The sequence below is a fragment of the Rana temporaria genome, chromosome 1 (genome assembly GCF_905171775.1).
Source record: "Rana temporaria chromosome 1, aRanTem1.1, whole genome shotgun sequence".
NCBI classification, from domain to species: Eukaryota; Metazoa; Chordata; class Amphibia; order Anura; family Ranidae; genus Rana; species Rana temporaria.
In genome coordinates, this window is record NC_053489.1 from 228,190,717 (window position 1) to 228,207,175 (window position 16,459).

Here is a 16,459-nt window from a genome sequence, read left to right on the forward strand (position 1 = left end):
CTAAGTTCCTGCATTTTACTAATTTATCCAAAAATTGCGAAAACGCTCATTAACTGCGTTACCTGCAATTCAAGGTATTACTGTATATACTTGTTCTAAGTAGCATAGGTGTGCGCAGACCATGGCATTAGGGTGCGCACCCAAAGCTCAAACACACGTGTGTGTGTATATATATATATATCAGTAGAGCAGTGGACATGGTAAGTAGGCAAGAGATTGATGTCAGTAATTTATTTTTAATATTTTTTTTATCATAACTTTTTTTTACATTTTTCATTTTTTTTACAATTTAATTTTTTTATACAGTTTTTTAGAAGCTCCACTGGGGAGCTTTGGTGAGATATCAGAGGTTTGAACAGACCCCTGATTTCTCACTTTTAAGACAGAGATTCCACAGTCCTTTATTTTGCAGCCAAGCAGCAGAGGGAATCTGTGCAGCACAGCGTGATTAGGGTGTGCCCAGGCACACCTGGCACACCCTTTGCGCACGCCTATGCTAAGTAGTGATTCGCAGCATGACAGACAAAAAAAAAAGTATTTTCGGAGGCAAAGGTTAGGCATAGATCCTTCATACTTTCCCAGTACCGATGTATTTTAAAACCTAAGTGCATCCAAAAGAAAAAACAGAAAAATAAGCATAAGGGACATAATTTATAATCGGTAGGATGTGTCCCTGGTGCTGATTCCTCTTATTTTAATAGTGATCCTCCTCCATCCTATTACAGCAGCTTCTATGAATTGAACAGGATCTCTGAATGGAGGGGGCGGAGCTTTTATTCATCCATCTGTGCTCCATTCCTAGATCCTGTTCCATTCATAAATGCTGTAGTACAGCTTCTATGAATGTCAGATCTTGGAAGGATTGAAAGGATGGGCATATTTGGGCTTTCTTGAGGAGAACCTGTCACAGCCCCTTGTATTAACCTCCTGCTGCACTAAAAGAAGAGGAATCATCACAAGAATGCATCCTACTGACTGTAAGTTATGTCCCTTGTGTTTTTCTGTTTTTGCTTGTGGCTGCATTTTGACTTTAAAGTGTATATAAACCCTAAGGGCCCTTTCTCACGTACGGACCGTATGTCCGCATTTTCATCCGTCCGTTGCGGATGAAAACGGGACATACATGGGTCCCTATGTGATTACGGGTGTCAGCGGATGAACATCCGCTGACACCCGTAATTTGTCCGCCTCCGCAAAGATCCGCATTTTCGGACGGAAGAAAACCCTATTTTTCTTCCGTCTATCGGATCGGATGAACACGGACATACCGTCCGTGTTCGTCCAATCCCCCATAGGGGAGAGCGGAGGAACGACAGCGCGGTCCCTGCATATTGCAAAACTTGTATATTTATTGAATTATTTATTTTGCCCCAACACAAACCTTAAGCCAGTAAGGGCCCAACGTTCCTCCAGCAAGCATTGGGCACATACTGACATACTGGAATAAGCTGGTCAGTAAATATTTACAAGCTTGATTATCTTCTGCTAAAGGAGTAAAACTTTTTTAATTTTACAATGAAGCTTTTCATTTTGCAAGGAAACCTTCACTTAGCTTAGTGAGTGAGATGAAGCTAAGCTTCCCCTAATCATCCAATCATGTGCATGCAAAAATCCTTTCTTTGTAATTTTCATTGCACGTGATTAAGTATTCTTTGCAAAGTTTTTTTCCACATTCATTAAGCTAAGTGAAAATGGAAAATTGAATATTTCGTAAATTAACTTGTTTGTTTCTCTAAGCCCCCCTCTTGGGCTTCCTTCACAAGGGACAGTAAAAAAAAGGCAGTTGATCTGCGTTTTTACTGCCTGCCTATCCCTCTATGCCCCACAACCACCTGCCTACAAGCAGATATAGTTCCACTCAGAGTAGTTGATACTGCCACATCCGCAACGCTTTGCATAGATGTGCGGCAATTTTACTGCTACATTTATACCCCGTTCACACTGAATCCGACTTTGAAATCGTGAAACGTCACTAGGTGCGACTTAATGCACAGATGTCCATGCAAGTCGCACCTAAAAATGGCAAAAAAATTGTGCAGGGACATGTTTTTCAAATCAGTGCGGCAATCCAAAGTGGGAGTCGCACCCCTTTGAACAGTTCCATTGCCAACAATAGGAGGCGACCACTTGTCATGTTATTTGGATCTGTCAAATCACATGACAAGTCGCATCAGTGTGAACCCGGCCTCAGGCCCCATACACACGATAGAATCCATTCGCTGAAAAATCCCAGCAAATGGGTTTCAGCGGATAGATCCTATGGTGTGTACACTCCAGCGGATCTGTTTCCGCGGATATTTCTCCCCTGGGATGGATTCCAGCAGATCGAATATTTGCTGACATGCCAAACAAATCTATCTGCTGGAATCCATCCCAACGGATGGATCCGCTGGTCTGTATAGACTCACCGGATCCATCCGTCCGAAGGGATCCCCCGCATGCGTCGTAATGATTTGACGCATGCGTGGAATTCCTTATATGACAGCGTCGCGCACGTCGCCGTGTCATAATCGCGGCGACGGCGCGACACGTCATCGCCAGAGGATTTCGGCGCGGATTTCAATGCGATGGTGTGTACACTCCATCGCATAGAAATCCGCGGAAATCCTCGAGAGGATTTATCCGTGGAAACGGTCCGCTGGACCGTATCCGCGGATAAATCCTCCCGTGTGTATGGGGCCTTAGAGTTTGACAGGAAGCACAGCCTGTCGAAATCTTCAATGTAATGAATGGGGGCAACACTGCAATCACGAGCCAAACGTTTGGTTTGCAGTTGCGGTGCGGTTCTGAAATGAAAAATTGCCATTTTGCCAGTATTTACAGGAGTTAAAGTGGAACTTTACCTCATCTGAGCGCCACAAACCAAAAATGCTAGATAATACATTTTTAATATTCAAAGAAACCTCCTCCAGACATCCTTGTCTCAATGCTTTATTTTGCTGAGAAATCATTTTAAAAACCACCCCTGGGTATCCCTAGTAGTAGCCATCTTGAGTAAGGGCAGATGATTCCTATAGCATTTATTTCCTGGAATCCACCTGCCCTTAGCTCAGACATTGGTTGAGCTGAGAACCCTCCCTCCCCTCCTGAAGACTCCTGGGATGTATGACATCATTTGCCTCGTCAAGAAACCAGGAAGTAACTGCAGAAATGCAAAAAAAAAAGTTTAAAACAAAGTAACTACAATATAATTTTCTATCCATTTGCTAATTCTAGCAGCAAAAGGATTAGACATAGTCCATATTGATTGAGAGAGTGAAGCTCCGCTTTAAGATATAACACTGACAGGGAGTGCAGAAAATTGTCAGCTTTTATCCATATGGCTTATGCCGCGTACACACGGTCGTTTTTTGTGATGAAAAAAAACCGATTTTTTTTCTCATGAAAAAAACAACGTTTTTCAAACTTCATTTTAAAAAACGACGTTGCCTACACACCATAGTTTTTTCAAAATGCTCTAGCAGAGCGCGGTTACGTTCAGCACATACGGCGGCACTCTGTTCCATTCAAGCTCGCGTCATAACTTGCTTCTGAGCATGCACGGGTTTAAAAACGTCGTTTTAAACGTAGTTTTAGCTACACACGGTCATTTTTTATGACACAAAAAACTATGTTTTGAAAAACGACATAAAAAATTAAAGCATGCTCCAATTTTTTTTTGTTGTTTTTCAGAAGACATAAAACTACGTTTTCCCCACACACGGTCATTTTAAATGACCTTTTTAAAAATGTCGGGTTTTTTTCATCACAAAAAACGACTGTGTGTACGCGCCATTAGACTTTACAAAAGTTGTTGTGACTATTTAAAGCGGAAAAATTAAAAGTCAGCAGCTTCACATACTGTAGATCAGGGGTCTCAAACTGGCAGCCTTCCAACTGTTTCAAAACTACAAGTCCCATCATGCCTCTGCCTGTAAGAGTCATGCTTGGAACTGTCAGCCTTGCAATGCCTCATGGGACTTGTAGTTTTGCAACAGCTGGAGGGCCGCCAGTTTGAGACCCCTGCTGTAGATGCTGACTTTTAATATTAGGACACTTGCCTGTCCTGGAGTCCAGCAATGTCGGCACACCAGCTGATGTTTCCATCGGCTCTTGGGTGCTGCTGCCGCTGCCATTGTCTGTAACGGAAACCGGCTGTAAGGGAAATCGGCTTCACAGCCGATTCTCTACAGCACCCTGCGCTTTTTTGATAGGCCCAGTGGCAGGGAAGGAGCAGGGGCCGAACTTTTGACATTCCTTGCTATGATGAGGTCTTACGGAATTGGGGACGGGTAACTGTCAAAAACAGGTACCCCCCTAAATGTGGCGCCGGAAGGGGGGAGGAGACAGATAAGCGGAGCTTCCACTTGTGGGTGGAACTCTGCTTTAAAATTGGCCACCCTGTTAAAGAAAGTGAAAAAAAAATGAATCTGCTGGCAGAACCGGCAGGTATTGTAACTATGTTACAAAGGTGACTTTTTGTATAAAAACAAAAAAAAACAGCTATTTTATTGTTAGTTTGCTTCATTTTGGATTTTGCCTATAGTTATACTTTTATGATATGCAGGTTTGCCAGGATAGGTGCTGTTATACAAACATACTAAATGTTATATAAAATACAAAATATGAGATAGTACTTGCAGGGACATAGAACTCTGTGACTCTCGAAGGTTCCTTTTTTGAGGTTTAAAAAGATGTCTACTAACCCAGATCATTTATGTACACCAGGGGTGCCCAACCTTTTGAAGACCGAGGGCCACTGGTTGGGCATCCCTGATGTACACAATCATTTTCCTTCCAGCCAATCTCTTTCCGCTGACTTTTGCATAGTAGGGGTGTTTCCATGGCTTCCTCTGTGACGGCGCACATACCTAGAAAACATTCATTTTGCCTGACACTGTTAAATCTAGCATCATGCTGTTCTGACAGAGGGAAACTATACAGCCCTTTGGCTATACAGTTTTGTAAACTCTTCTCTGATGTTTTCCAGGATCATTTTCATCTCTTCCCCCAGGTACTAACACCAAGCTGCTTATCTGTCGCATAGCTACTCAATCTAAATTGCAGGCTAATGCAGAAAAAAAATGACATTTGGCAAGTCATAACAATTGAAGAAGTGATTTATCATATCTTAGGGCCGCTCACACGCCTTGGACCCTTTCATACACACACACACGCACATACATGTTGTGTAAACCCGGAGGGAGGAGAGATAGTGGCCACTTCTGTTCCACCTGTATAGAGACTCAGCAGAAAGTCGTGTATATCATAGGCAGCCACTTCCAAAGCCTAACTCTGGTTATGCGGTAACTTACATAACGCAATAGACTAAACAGTGTTCCGTTATGTTTGAGTGGAAAAGCTCTATTTAGTAATAATAAATCTTGGCTATTTGTGGGGAGCAATGACATTCCATGTTTCTATGATGAGACGGGTCAGAAGCAAGCGAGAAATACTTATTCAAATTGTAGAATCTAACTTAGGTTCTGTGTGCTTTTGACATAATATTTCCTGGACTACAAAGTATCTCCATTCACCTTTCAGGCCCCGTACACACGTCCGAGAAACTCGACAGGCAAAACACATCGTTTTGCTCGTCGAGTTCCTTGTGAAGCCGCCGAGGATCTCGGCGAGCCAAGTTTCCTCATTGACTACGAGGAAATAGAGAACATTTTCTCTATTTGGCTCGACGAGTTCCTCGTCGGTTTCCTCGGCCAAAAGTGTACACACGACCGGTTTCCTCGGCAGAATACGGCTCCGATCGAGTTTCTGGCTGAATTCTGCCGAGAAACTCGGTCGTGTGTACGGGGCCTGACATTGGGTCTTTCAGGAACTCTGCTTGTTGTAGACTGAAGGCTGCAATAAGAAGGCCCTTTCTCATCATATACCTAGTTGAGCTTTTCTATTCCTCCCACTTACTCCAATGATGGGGCACTCTTCCTTCCTCTGACACCAATGTTGAGGCACTACGCCTCACATTGACACCAACAATAGAGTAATGTTTCTCCCACTGGCACCAATATAGCACTATTCCTCCCTCTAACACCAACAATGGAGCACTAGTCCCACCAATAACACCAGCGATGGGGCACTTTTCCTCCCATTGACACCAACGATGGGTCACTATTCCTCCCACTAACCCCAACAATGGGGCACTATTTTCACCAATGGCACCAATGATGGGGCACTTTTCCTCCCATTGACACTAACAATTGAGCACTGGTCTACAAATGGCACCAGTACAGCACTATTCCTCCCAATGACACAAATAAATCACTATTCCTCCCTCTGATACCAGAAATGGGGCACTTTTCCTCCCCCTGATACCAACAATAGTGCACTATTCCTCCCAATGACACAAACAAATCATTATTCCTCTCTCTGATACCAGCAATGGGGCACTTTTCCTCCCACTGATACCAACAATAAAGCACTATTCCTCCCATTGACACTAAAGCCTCGTACACACGATCAGTCCATCGGATGAGAACGGTCTGAAGGACCGTTGTCATCGGTTAACCGATGAAGCTGACTGATGGTCCGTCGCGCCCACACACCATCGGTTAAATAACTGATCGTGTCAGAACGCGGTGACGTAAAACACAACGACGTGCTGAAAAAAATGAAGTTCAATGCTTCCAAGCATGCGTCGACTTGATTCTGAGCATGCGTGGATTTTTAACCGATGGTCGTGCCTACTAACGATCGGTTTTGACCTATCGGTTAGGAATCCATAGGTTAGATTTAAAGCAAGTTGGCTTTTTTTTAACCGATGGTTAAATAACCTATGGGGCCCACACACGATCGGTTTTGACCGATGAAAATGGTCCATCAGACCGTTGTCCTCTGTTTAACCTATCGTGTGTACGAGGCCTAATAGAACACCGTATCTCCAACTGACACAAATAGAGAACTGGGGCATTATTTTCCTACTGACACCAACATTGGGGTACTATGCCTTCCACTGACACCAACAATGGCATGCTATTCCTCTTACTGACACCAACGATAGAGCACTATTCATCCCTATAACCCCAACAATGGAGCACTATTCCTCTCACTGACATCAATGGTGAGGCACTATTTTTTCCACTGACACCAACAATGAGGTACTATTCTTCCCACTGCAACGATAAAGCATTATTCTTCTCACTGACACCAGCAATGCGGCACTATTCTTCCCACTGACACCAACAATGAGGCACTATTCTTCCCACTGACACCAACAATGAGGCACTATTCTTTCCACTGACACCAAGAATAAAGCACTATTCTTCTCACTGGCACCAGCGATGAGGCACTATTCTTCCCACTCACACCAATGATGAGGCACTATTCTTCCCACTCATACCAACGATGAGGCACTTTTTTTCCCACTGACACCAACAATGTAACCTATTCCTCCCACAGACACCAACGAAGGAGTACTATTTTTCTCGCTGACACCAGCAATGGGGGCACTATTCCTCCCAATAGCACCAGTAATGGGGCAATATTCCTAACGGTGACTGTTGAGGCATTTATTATTCCCACTGAAGCTGGGGTATTTTTCGATTCTTGCTGAGCAGACACTAGAGAATTTTTTTTCTCCTCCCAACAATAGACTGCTCCCCAACAGTGTACTTTTGCCATTCCTTTAAAAAAGAATTGACAACCCCTGGTGTAGAGTCCTATTTCTATGTAACAACATTCTAAATCCTAGAATCCAGCATTCTAAATATTTTTCAAGCTAGAAAAGAAAGATAGCCATTTTAGCGGAAAGAGGTTTTGATATACTTCTGAAGTGTACCAAGCAATAATTGTATATGAAAAAAGTTTATTCTATAAAAGTAGATGACAAATGGTTATTTTGGGGGATTTCACCAGTGGCATATCTTGCTTTTCAATGACACAACATTTCTTAAACATCAAATGACTTCTATTTTATCTTGCTGCTACTATTGCTGTGAATGTAACTTTTCTCTCTAAAAAAAAAAAAAAAACGAAATTTTTTTTTTTTCTTTCATACAGCCACCATCTGATAGCTCTTGCATTTACCAATAAAGCAGAATTTAGAGCAGCAATGCAGCATGAAAAGGAAACATACACCATATACAAAACAGTGGTAAGTAGATTTGCTGTTTGAGAAAAAAAACTCATGTAAAACAAAAGTTATATCAATAAGTGACCAGCATTTGTGTTTCATGGTTGGGATAAAATCTTTCATGGTTCAGATTTTCATGTTATATTTCACCCTAAAAGTGCCTTGAATTTTCTTCTGCCAGTGGTGGGCAGGTGCCGTGTACCTGTCACGTCATGGAACTGAGCCATTAAAATGATACTAAACACCCAGGCCCGGATTCAGATAGAGATACGACGGCGTATCTCCTGATACGCCGTCGTATCTCTGAGTTCCGACAGTCGGATCTATGCGGCTGATTCATAGAATCAGGTTCCGCATAGATCTCCCTAAGATCCGACAGGTGTAAGTGACTTACACCGTCGGATCTTAGGCTGCAATCTCCCGCTGGCCGCTAGGTGGCGTTTCGTTTTTTGTATGCGACGAATATGCAAATGAGGAGTTCCGCCGATTCAGAAACGCCCGCCCGTCGCTTTTTTTTTACGTCGCTTGCGTTCGCCTTTTTCCAGCGTATAGTTACCCCTGCTATGTGAGGGGTATCCTATGTTAAGTATGGCCGTTGTTCCCGCGTCGAGTTTTAAATTTTTACGTCGTTTGCGTAAGTCGATTCAGAATACGGCCGGACGCAAGTTACGCTCACGCCGAAACCAATGACGTCCTAGCGACGTCATTTGGAGCAATGCACGCTGGAAAATTTAGCCGGCGGCGCATGCGCAGTTAAATCGGCGCGGGACGCGCCTGATTTAAATAGTACACTCCCCCTAACTGCGGAATTTGAATTCCGCCGGGGGATTTACGATACGCCGCCGCAAGTTTTGAGGTAAGTGCTTTCTGGATACGGCACTAGCCTCAAAAACTTGCGCTAATCTATCTGAATCTACCCCACACTGTTTAATTTACATGGTCCCGTCTATTTCTGTATGTGGATGATGGCACTGTAATACAGTTTTTCTAATCGATTTACAGCTGTCACATGGCCCAAATCTTCCCCAGCCTGTCTGCAGGGAAACAGTAGCAGGAAGAGCTTCTAGTCATCTGCTGCTGGTCACATGTGAAAAAAAAGGCCTTTGGAACACAAGTAAAAATAAATAATATCAATAAACTTTTAAACTGGCATACAAATATATATTTTAAATCAAATCTTTATTGTTTTGTGGAAATACCATGGTGTGGGTGGATTTCTTCCAATCACAGGCTGTGTCACGCCCTTCCAGCCTGTGTCTTTGATTAAGAGGGAGGTGAAGCCTCCATCACTTAAGATCTAATATCCCACCCCCATTGGGAGTGGGCTGTCATTTCTCACTGTGTATATGCCCACATGTGCGACTCCATAGTCACATGGGGTGCTCAGATGTGATAGGGAGGAAATGTTCAGCATAGAAACTCATTAAAAACTGAGCATGTGCAGAGTTGTCAATGCTGCTTTGCAAAATCTCTAGCTGAATTGGGGACTTGCACAGAAGGGGGTGATAGAGAGCAGCAGGATCAACCAGTTTTGTTGCAGAATACAGAAAATCAATCTCATAGTGATGAGTGAGTATGAACAGCATGTAATAGAACATTTATTGATAGTTTTTTATGATGTGGGTTTAGTGACACTTTCAGAGATCTGCTTTCAAGTGCATATATAGCCAGATATAACTAGCAAACTAAAACGGCACTTTTAGTAATAAAAGACACCAGCGGCAGCAGCTGGTCCACTTACTTAAAAACCTCACTTAATAAATCTGTAGAAAGATAAACTATGTCATTTCAAAGCCATGACACACAATCCTCCCTTCCATCTCCCCAAGGGAGTATATTCATCAGAACAACGTGATCAAACTGTAAGGTCAGTATTCTCGATATCTGGGAAGTATGGAACACCCGTCATCCACTCACTGTCGCTAGCAAGCCTTATGCCGCGTACACGATCATTTTTCGGGTAGTAAAAAACTACGTTTTTTAAAAATGTCATTTAAAATGATCATGTGTGGGCTTCAGAGCATTTTTCAGATTCTGAAAAACAGCCAAATTTTGTCGTTTTTCAGGTTGTAAAAAATGGTCGTGTGTGGGCTTTAACGACGTGAAAAACCCGCACATGCTCAGAAGCAAGTTATGAGACGGGAGCGCTCGTTCTGGTAAAACTACCATTCGTAATGGAGTAAGCACATTCTTCACGCTGTAACAGACAGAAAATCGAGAATCGTCTTTTACTAACAGGAAATCAGCTAAAGCAGCCCCAAGGGTGGCGTCATCCGCATTGAACTTCCCCTTTATAGTGCCGTTGTACGTGTTGTACGTCACCGCGCTTTGCTGGAGCATTTTTTTTTTTAACGAACGTGTGTGGGCAACATAGTTTTAATGATGAAGTTGAAAAAAACGTTGTTTTTTCTGGAGCCTGAAAAACGTTGTTTTTTACAACACGAAAAATGATCGTGTTAGCCTTCGGTGCCTTCTGATGTGTCCCGTGACCTCAAAAAAGGGAAGCATATGCCATCCCAAAGCATCTAAGTGCATGGAGCCAGCACCGGCAGCGAAGGAAGCAGGTGGCCTCAGAGGAAGCAGTGCTTTTGCGATTGGCATATTAGTACCTATAAAAGGGTTAATAACTATTATGTAGCGTTCACACTGATCACAACGCAGTGAATCTCATGCTTTCCTATGGGTTAGCTGCACTGAGCCATAGACTTTTAATATACCCTGCGGGTTTGGTGCGCTTTCAGAAAGTGCACCACACCCGCAAGATATAATAGAAGTATATGGCAAAGCTTAGCTAACAGGAAAGCTGCATGTGCACTGCGCTGCACCCATGGTACTGGTAAACCACAGCACATCAGTGTGAAAGCATCCTTATAGGAGGCTCAGGGCAGTAAGGGCTTGTTTAGACTCCGGTTTGGGGGGTGGTAAAACCCCATAGTTAAGATGTGTTTTTCCCCCCCCCCCCCCCCCAAACACTGGTGTAGTGTCAGGGGTCCCAATGGCAACCCCACCTCATGGTCGAGGAGGCCTGTGTAGCCTCGCTGTCACATTCTGTTTTACGCTAGGACAGCAGGGGCTGCATATACAGGAACCATTCCTTTCTATTTTCCTCCTGCATCTTCTGAAATAGACACGGGTGCAAAATCTGGTGCAGATCTGCATAGAAACCAATCAACTTCCACGTCTTAGGCTGGGTTCACACAGATACGACATGACTGTTTTACGACTGTCATCCTACTTTGCCCTACTGCATCTATCCTACATTGGTCCTACTTCCATCCGACTTGAATGAACAGGATACTGCTTTGAACCAACGTTGTGATAGTCCGATATTCAATGATATTCAATGGCCTGAAGTAGAACCAAAGTAGTACAGGGAGCGTTTTCAAAGTCAGACCGACTTGTGTCGGACCAGTTAAGACGGCTCTCATAAGGAAACATTGATTTTCACACGTCATGCGACATGAGCTCCCAATGTCAGAGCGTTTGGCATACAAGGGTGAACCTGGCCTCATTGTCATAGCTTAATCGAACAAGCTAAAGTTAGAAGCTGATTGGCTACCATGCACAGCTGCACCAGGTTTTGCGCTCTCCAGTTTTAGTAAATCAACTCCATAGAGTCCTTGTAAAAAGTGAATAAAGTCCGTGTTCACACACTAGGAAAATTATGATCCCGATTGCTGTTTAAAATCTTCATTATGCTATTCAAAATAAATAATTTGAAATTCTGAACCATTTCCTTTTATTGTGGCCCGCGAAAGGTTACCCAATCACTTAAGTGGCCCTCGTTCTTCAAATGTTTTAGCACCCCTGTTGTAGTGTGATCAAACATATTTGCCTAACCCAGTGTTTCTCAATTCCAGTCCTCAGGCCCCCCCAACAGGTCAGGTTTTCAGGATTTCCATTATTTTGCACAGGTGATTTGATCAGTTTCACTGCCTTAGTAATCACCACAGCCTTTTCATCTGAGGGAAATCCTGAAAACCTGACCTGTTGGGGGGGCCTGAGGACTGGAATTGAGAAACACTGGCCTAACCTAATCTAAAACTGCCTCTACTGTTCTTCAAGATACTAAAGAAGTCCTCTGCACTTTTCAAGTTTTGAGAATGTCGAGCATAGCCACAATCCTATCACATCCAATAATGCTATATGGGTGCCCCTTATTTAATAGGTCATGTGCAATTCAATATGGGATGTGCTAACAATGCTGTAAGGCTGGTTTTGCACGGGCGTTGTCCATTGTCTGCATCTGCCAGCTCAGCAGGTGGATGACAGGTCTGTGTCTGCTCCGCTAGGCAGAGCAGACACGGACACAGCTCTGCTGTTCTCTATGGGGCTGTAAGATGGAAACAGACCTCCTGTCTGTTTCCATCTGACTGCCATCCAATCCGCTGTTTTTGGCTCACAGGATCGGATGCTGGTGGGTGTCAGTGGTCCACTAACATCCGCCACTCCATAGAGGGCTATGGATGGTCTGATCAGGTTCACCTGAAAAACTGACAGGTGGACCTGATCAGACCGCCCGTGTGAAACCAGCCTAGAGCCATTTGGGAGTTCCTGAGGTACAGTAGAGACATCCAAGTGTTGCCATCCATGATATGTACACATTGGTAGGTGATTGTTATCAACAGATAAAGTTAGTCTGATGTTTTATCCCAATAAAGGATAACAATAAAAACAACGGGGGAAAATAGCTAAGTATATTTTGGAATACAGTACAGACCAAAAGTTTGGACACACCTTCTCATTCAAAGAGTTTTCTTTATTTTCATGACTATGAAAATTGTAGATTCACACTGAAGGCATCAAAACTATGAATTAACACATGTGGAATTATACATAACAAAAAAGTGTGAAACAACTGAAAATATATTTCATATTCTAGGTTCTTCAAAGTAGCCACCTTTTGCTTTGATTGCTGCTTTGCACACTCTTGGCATTCTCTTGATGAGCTTCAAGAGGTAGTCACCTGGCGCAGCACCCCATCACTCTCCTTCTTGGTCATTTAGCCCTTCCCCCGCCTGGAGGTGTGTTTGGGGTCATTGTCCTGTTGAAAAATAAATGATGGTCCAATTAAACGCAAACCGGATGGAATAGCATGCCGCTGCAAGATGCTGTGGTAGCCATGCTGGTTCAGTATGCCTTCAATTTTGATTAAATCCCCAACAGTGTCACCAGCAAAGCACCCCCACACCATCACACCTCCTCCTCCATGCTTCACAGTGGGAACCAGGCATGTAGAGTCCATCCGTTCACCTTTTCTGCGTCGCACAAAGACACGGGGGTTGGAACCAAAGATCTCAAGTTTGGACTCATCAGACCAAAGCACAGATTTCTACTGGTCTAATGTCTATTCCTTGTGTTCTTTAGCCCAAACAAGTCTCTTCTCCTTGTTGCCTTTCTTTAGCAGTGGTTTCCTAGCAGATATTCTACCACGAAGGCCTGATTCACACAGTCTCCTCTTAACAGTTCTAGAGATGTATCTGCTGCAAAAGGTGGCTACTTTGAAGAACCTAGAATATGAAATATATTTTCAGTTGTTTCACACTTTTTTGTTATGTATAATTCCACATGTGTTCATTCATAGTTTTGATGCCTTCAGTGTGAATCTACAATTTTCATAGTCATGAAAATAAAGAAAACTCTTTGAACGAGAAGGTGTGTCCAAACTTTTGGTCTGTACTGTGTATGTATTTAAATGGCAAAAATATGAGCTGCTATCTATTTGGACAGTATTTTACTATGCTATCAAGTTTAATACCCTGCTTCTCCAAACCTATTATTAATCCTACCCTTTTAGAGCTGGTGTTGTGCATATTCTCATTAGGTCTTCTCTGCCTAGAATATGTATTTGTGTGGGTTTGCCCGAACTTCTTCTCAGAACCCAAAAATATATCTATAGCTACATTGACCTTGATTTATTAGTTGTACATGGGAAAAAAGGCCTGGCTAATATTATTGTCTGCCATAAAGCAGCTAACAGTTTAACAATCTACATCAAGATTTGTCATTCTTCCTTTCCTTTGTGATTGCTTCCAGCTAGGTGATTCTCACGAGCGGACAAGAGAGAGTTCTGCTTTCTTGAAACATGTGACACAGCAAGCTGTAAACCTGCAGAGAACCATGAACGAAATCTACAAGAATGGATCGATTGCCACTTTACCACATGTCCAGGTACCTACGGCTAATATTTGTAGATTGAAGTACCTTCTTCTGTCAAATACACAGTAGAAAGGGGCATTGAAAGGTTCTTCATCAACTGTTATGCCGCGTACACACGACCGTTTTTCGGGATGTAAAAATGTCATTAAAAACGACCGTGTGTGGGCTCCAGAGCATTTTTCAAGACGTAAAAAATGTCCATTAAAAATTTAGAACATGCTCTAAATTTTCAGGTCGTTTTTAACGTCGTAAAAAATGGTCATGTGTGGGCTTTAACGACGTGAAAAAAACACGCATGCTCAGAAGCAAGTTATGAGACGGGAGCGCTCGTTCTGGTAAAAGTAGCGTTCGTAATGGAGTAAGCACAGTCATCACGCTGTAACAGACTGAAAAGTGCAAATCGTCTTTTACTAACACGGAATCAGCTAAAGCAGCCCCAAGGGTGGCGCCATCTGAATGGTACTTCCCCTTTATAGTGCCGTCGTACATGTTGTACGTCACCGCGCTTTGCTAGAGCATTTTTTTCCCCACGATTGTGTGTAGGCAAGGCCGTTTTAACAATAATCGTGTTGAAAAAAACGTTGTTTTTTCTAGACCGTTAAAAATGGTCGTGTGTACGCGGCATAAGGCTTTAAGTTATAATAGTCGCTTAAAAGCTCATCTCCAGCACTATAACAGAGACAATCACTACGCTCTGAAGAACCCCCTACCCTTCCACTTCATCTTCTTCTCCTGTATCGGCTGCTTGTTACTGCAGCACAGAGCATTGCTTATGTAATGTCTTGTGAGCAATATTTTGTCCTCCGGTACTTTGAGCCCAGGCACAGGGCCATCCTAATAGCATCATGGGCCCCTGGGCAAAGTAATGCTCTGGGGTCCCTACAATAGAGACAGTGCAGGTAAACATAAATCAAGTAGGTAGGAGGTAGGGGATATATGGGTGTAGAGGGGTCAGAGTGCTGGGGGGGTATCTGGGATGTAAAGGGGCAGCCCGGGCTCAAGAACCAGCTGCTTTGGGGTAAGGCAGGGGCCCCCCATGCAGCTGGGGCCCCTGGGCAGTGCCCAGGTGTGCCCTCTCATTAAGACAGCCCTGCCCAGGCCGGCATGATTATTTACATGATGGGGTTGTGCTGGCTCTGCCCAAAAAGAAATCTAACTGACACTAGTTCCTTACTAATTAAGTAACCATGGCAGTAACTACGGTTCATAAAAAAAAGAGACCATTAAAACTAAACTCCAGCCCTACCTTCAGTTGTACAGGTACCTCTTCTGCACTGAAATTGTTTACTTTGATTTCACTGCACACTGTAAGCTTCTCACAGTGTGCAAAAAGGTTTTGTTTAAAATTGTCATTCACAGGGAAGGGAAGGGATTGAAGGGGAAGGGTGGAACCAGGGGAGGCAAAATAAAGGCAGGTTAAATGTTAGCTGTAAAATGAAAATGAGGGTTTTTACATTTCAAAGAAGGGAAGAGAAAAAGTATGTTGGCAATAAGTGAAAAATTGTGGATAGCTATATGTGTTCCCAAGAAAAGTTAAAACTGAATTCTGGAACATTTAAATCGCTTTGCTTGAGATCCCTGTTACCCTTAATACAATGAAGAGTTATGCCCAGTACACACGATCGGAAATTCAGACAGCAAAAGTCCGATGTGAGCTCTTGAATGGAAATTCCGACCCTGTGTATGCTCCATCAGACTTTTGCTGTTGGAATTATTGCCAACAAAAGATTGAGAGCTGGTTCTCAAATTTTCCAACGAAAAATCCGATCATCTGTAGCAATTCCGACGCGCAAACGTTCGACGCATGCTCGGAAACAGTTTGACGCATACTCAGAAACATTAAACTTAATTTTCTCGACTCATCGTTGTGTTGTACGTCACCACGTTCTTGACAGTCGAAAGTTCAGAGAACGTTTGTGTGACCGTGTGTATGCAAGCCAAGCTTGAGCGGAATTCCGTCGGAAAAACCTGAACGTGTGTACGCGGCATAAGTAGTAAATTTGCTGAAGCTGTAAAAAAATACCTTGCTATTGGTTCCAGAAACAGTCTAGTATCCTGCAGGGCTGGATCTAGCTGGTCTGATGTGGGGGTGCAGTAAAACATGGCAGGCAGGGATGAGAATGGGAGGTCAGCAAGGTAGAGGACAGGGGGCATCAGGAGAGTGTGTAGTGGGTCAGCAGGGCAGAGGATGAGAGGCCAGCAGGCGACTGTACAGGTGTCAGGGGGGCAGAGGACAGG

At 43.4% G+C, this 16,459-nt stretch overlaps 1 protein-coding gene across 1 annotated transcript in view; it reads left to right on the forward strand.

Moving 5' to 3' along the window:
• Positions 1-16,459, forward strand: part of LOC120937729 (clustered mitochondria protein homolog) — a 109,701-nt gene that overhangs the window by 81,247 nt on the left and 11,995 nt on the right. Inside the window, exons 23-24 of the mRNA XM_040351178.1 lie at positions 7,990-8,083; positions 14,099-14,233. Of these exons, the coding sequence (XP_040207112.1) occupies positions 7,990-8,083; positions 14,099-14,233 (229 nt within the window). The remainder of the gene's footprint in view (positions 1-7,989; positions 8,084-14,098; positions 14,234-16,459) is intronic.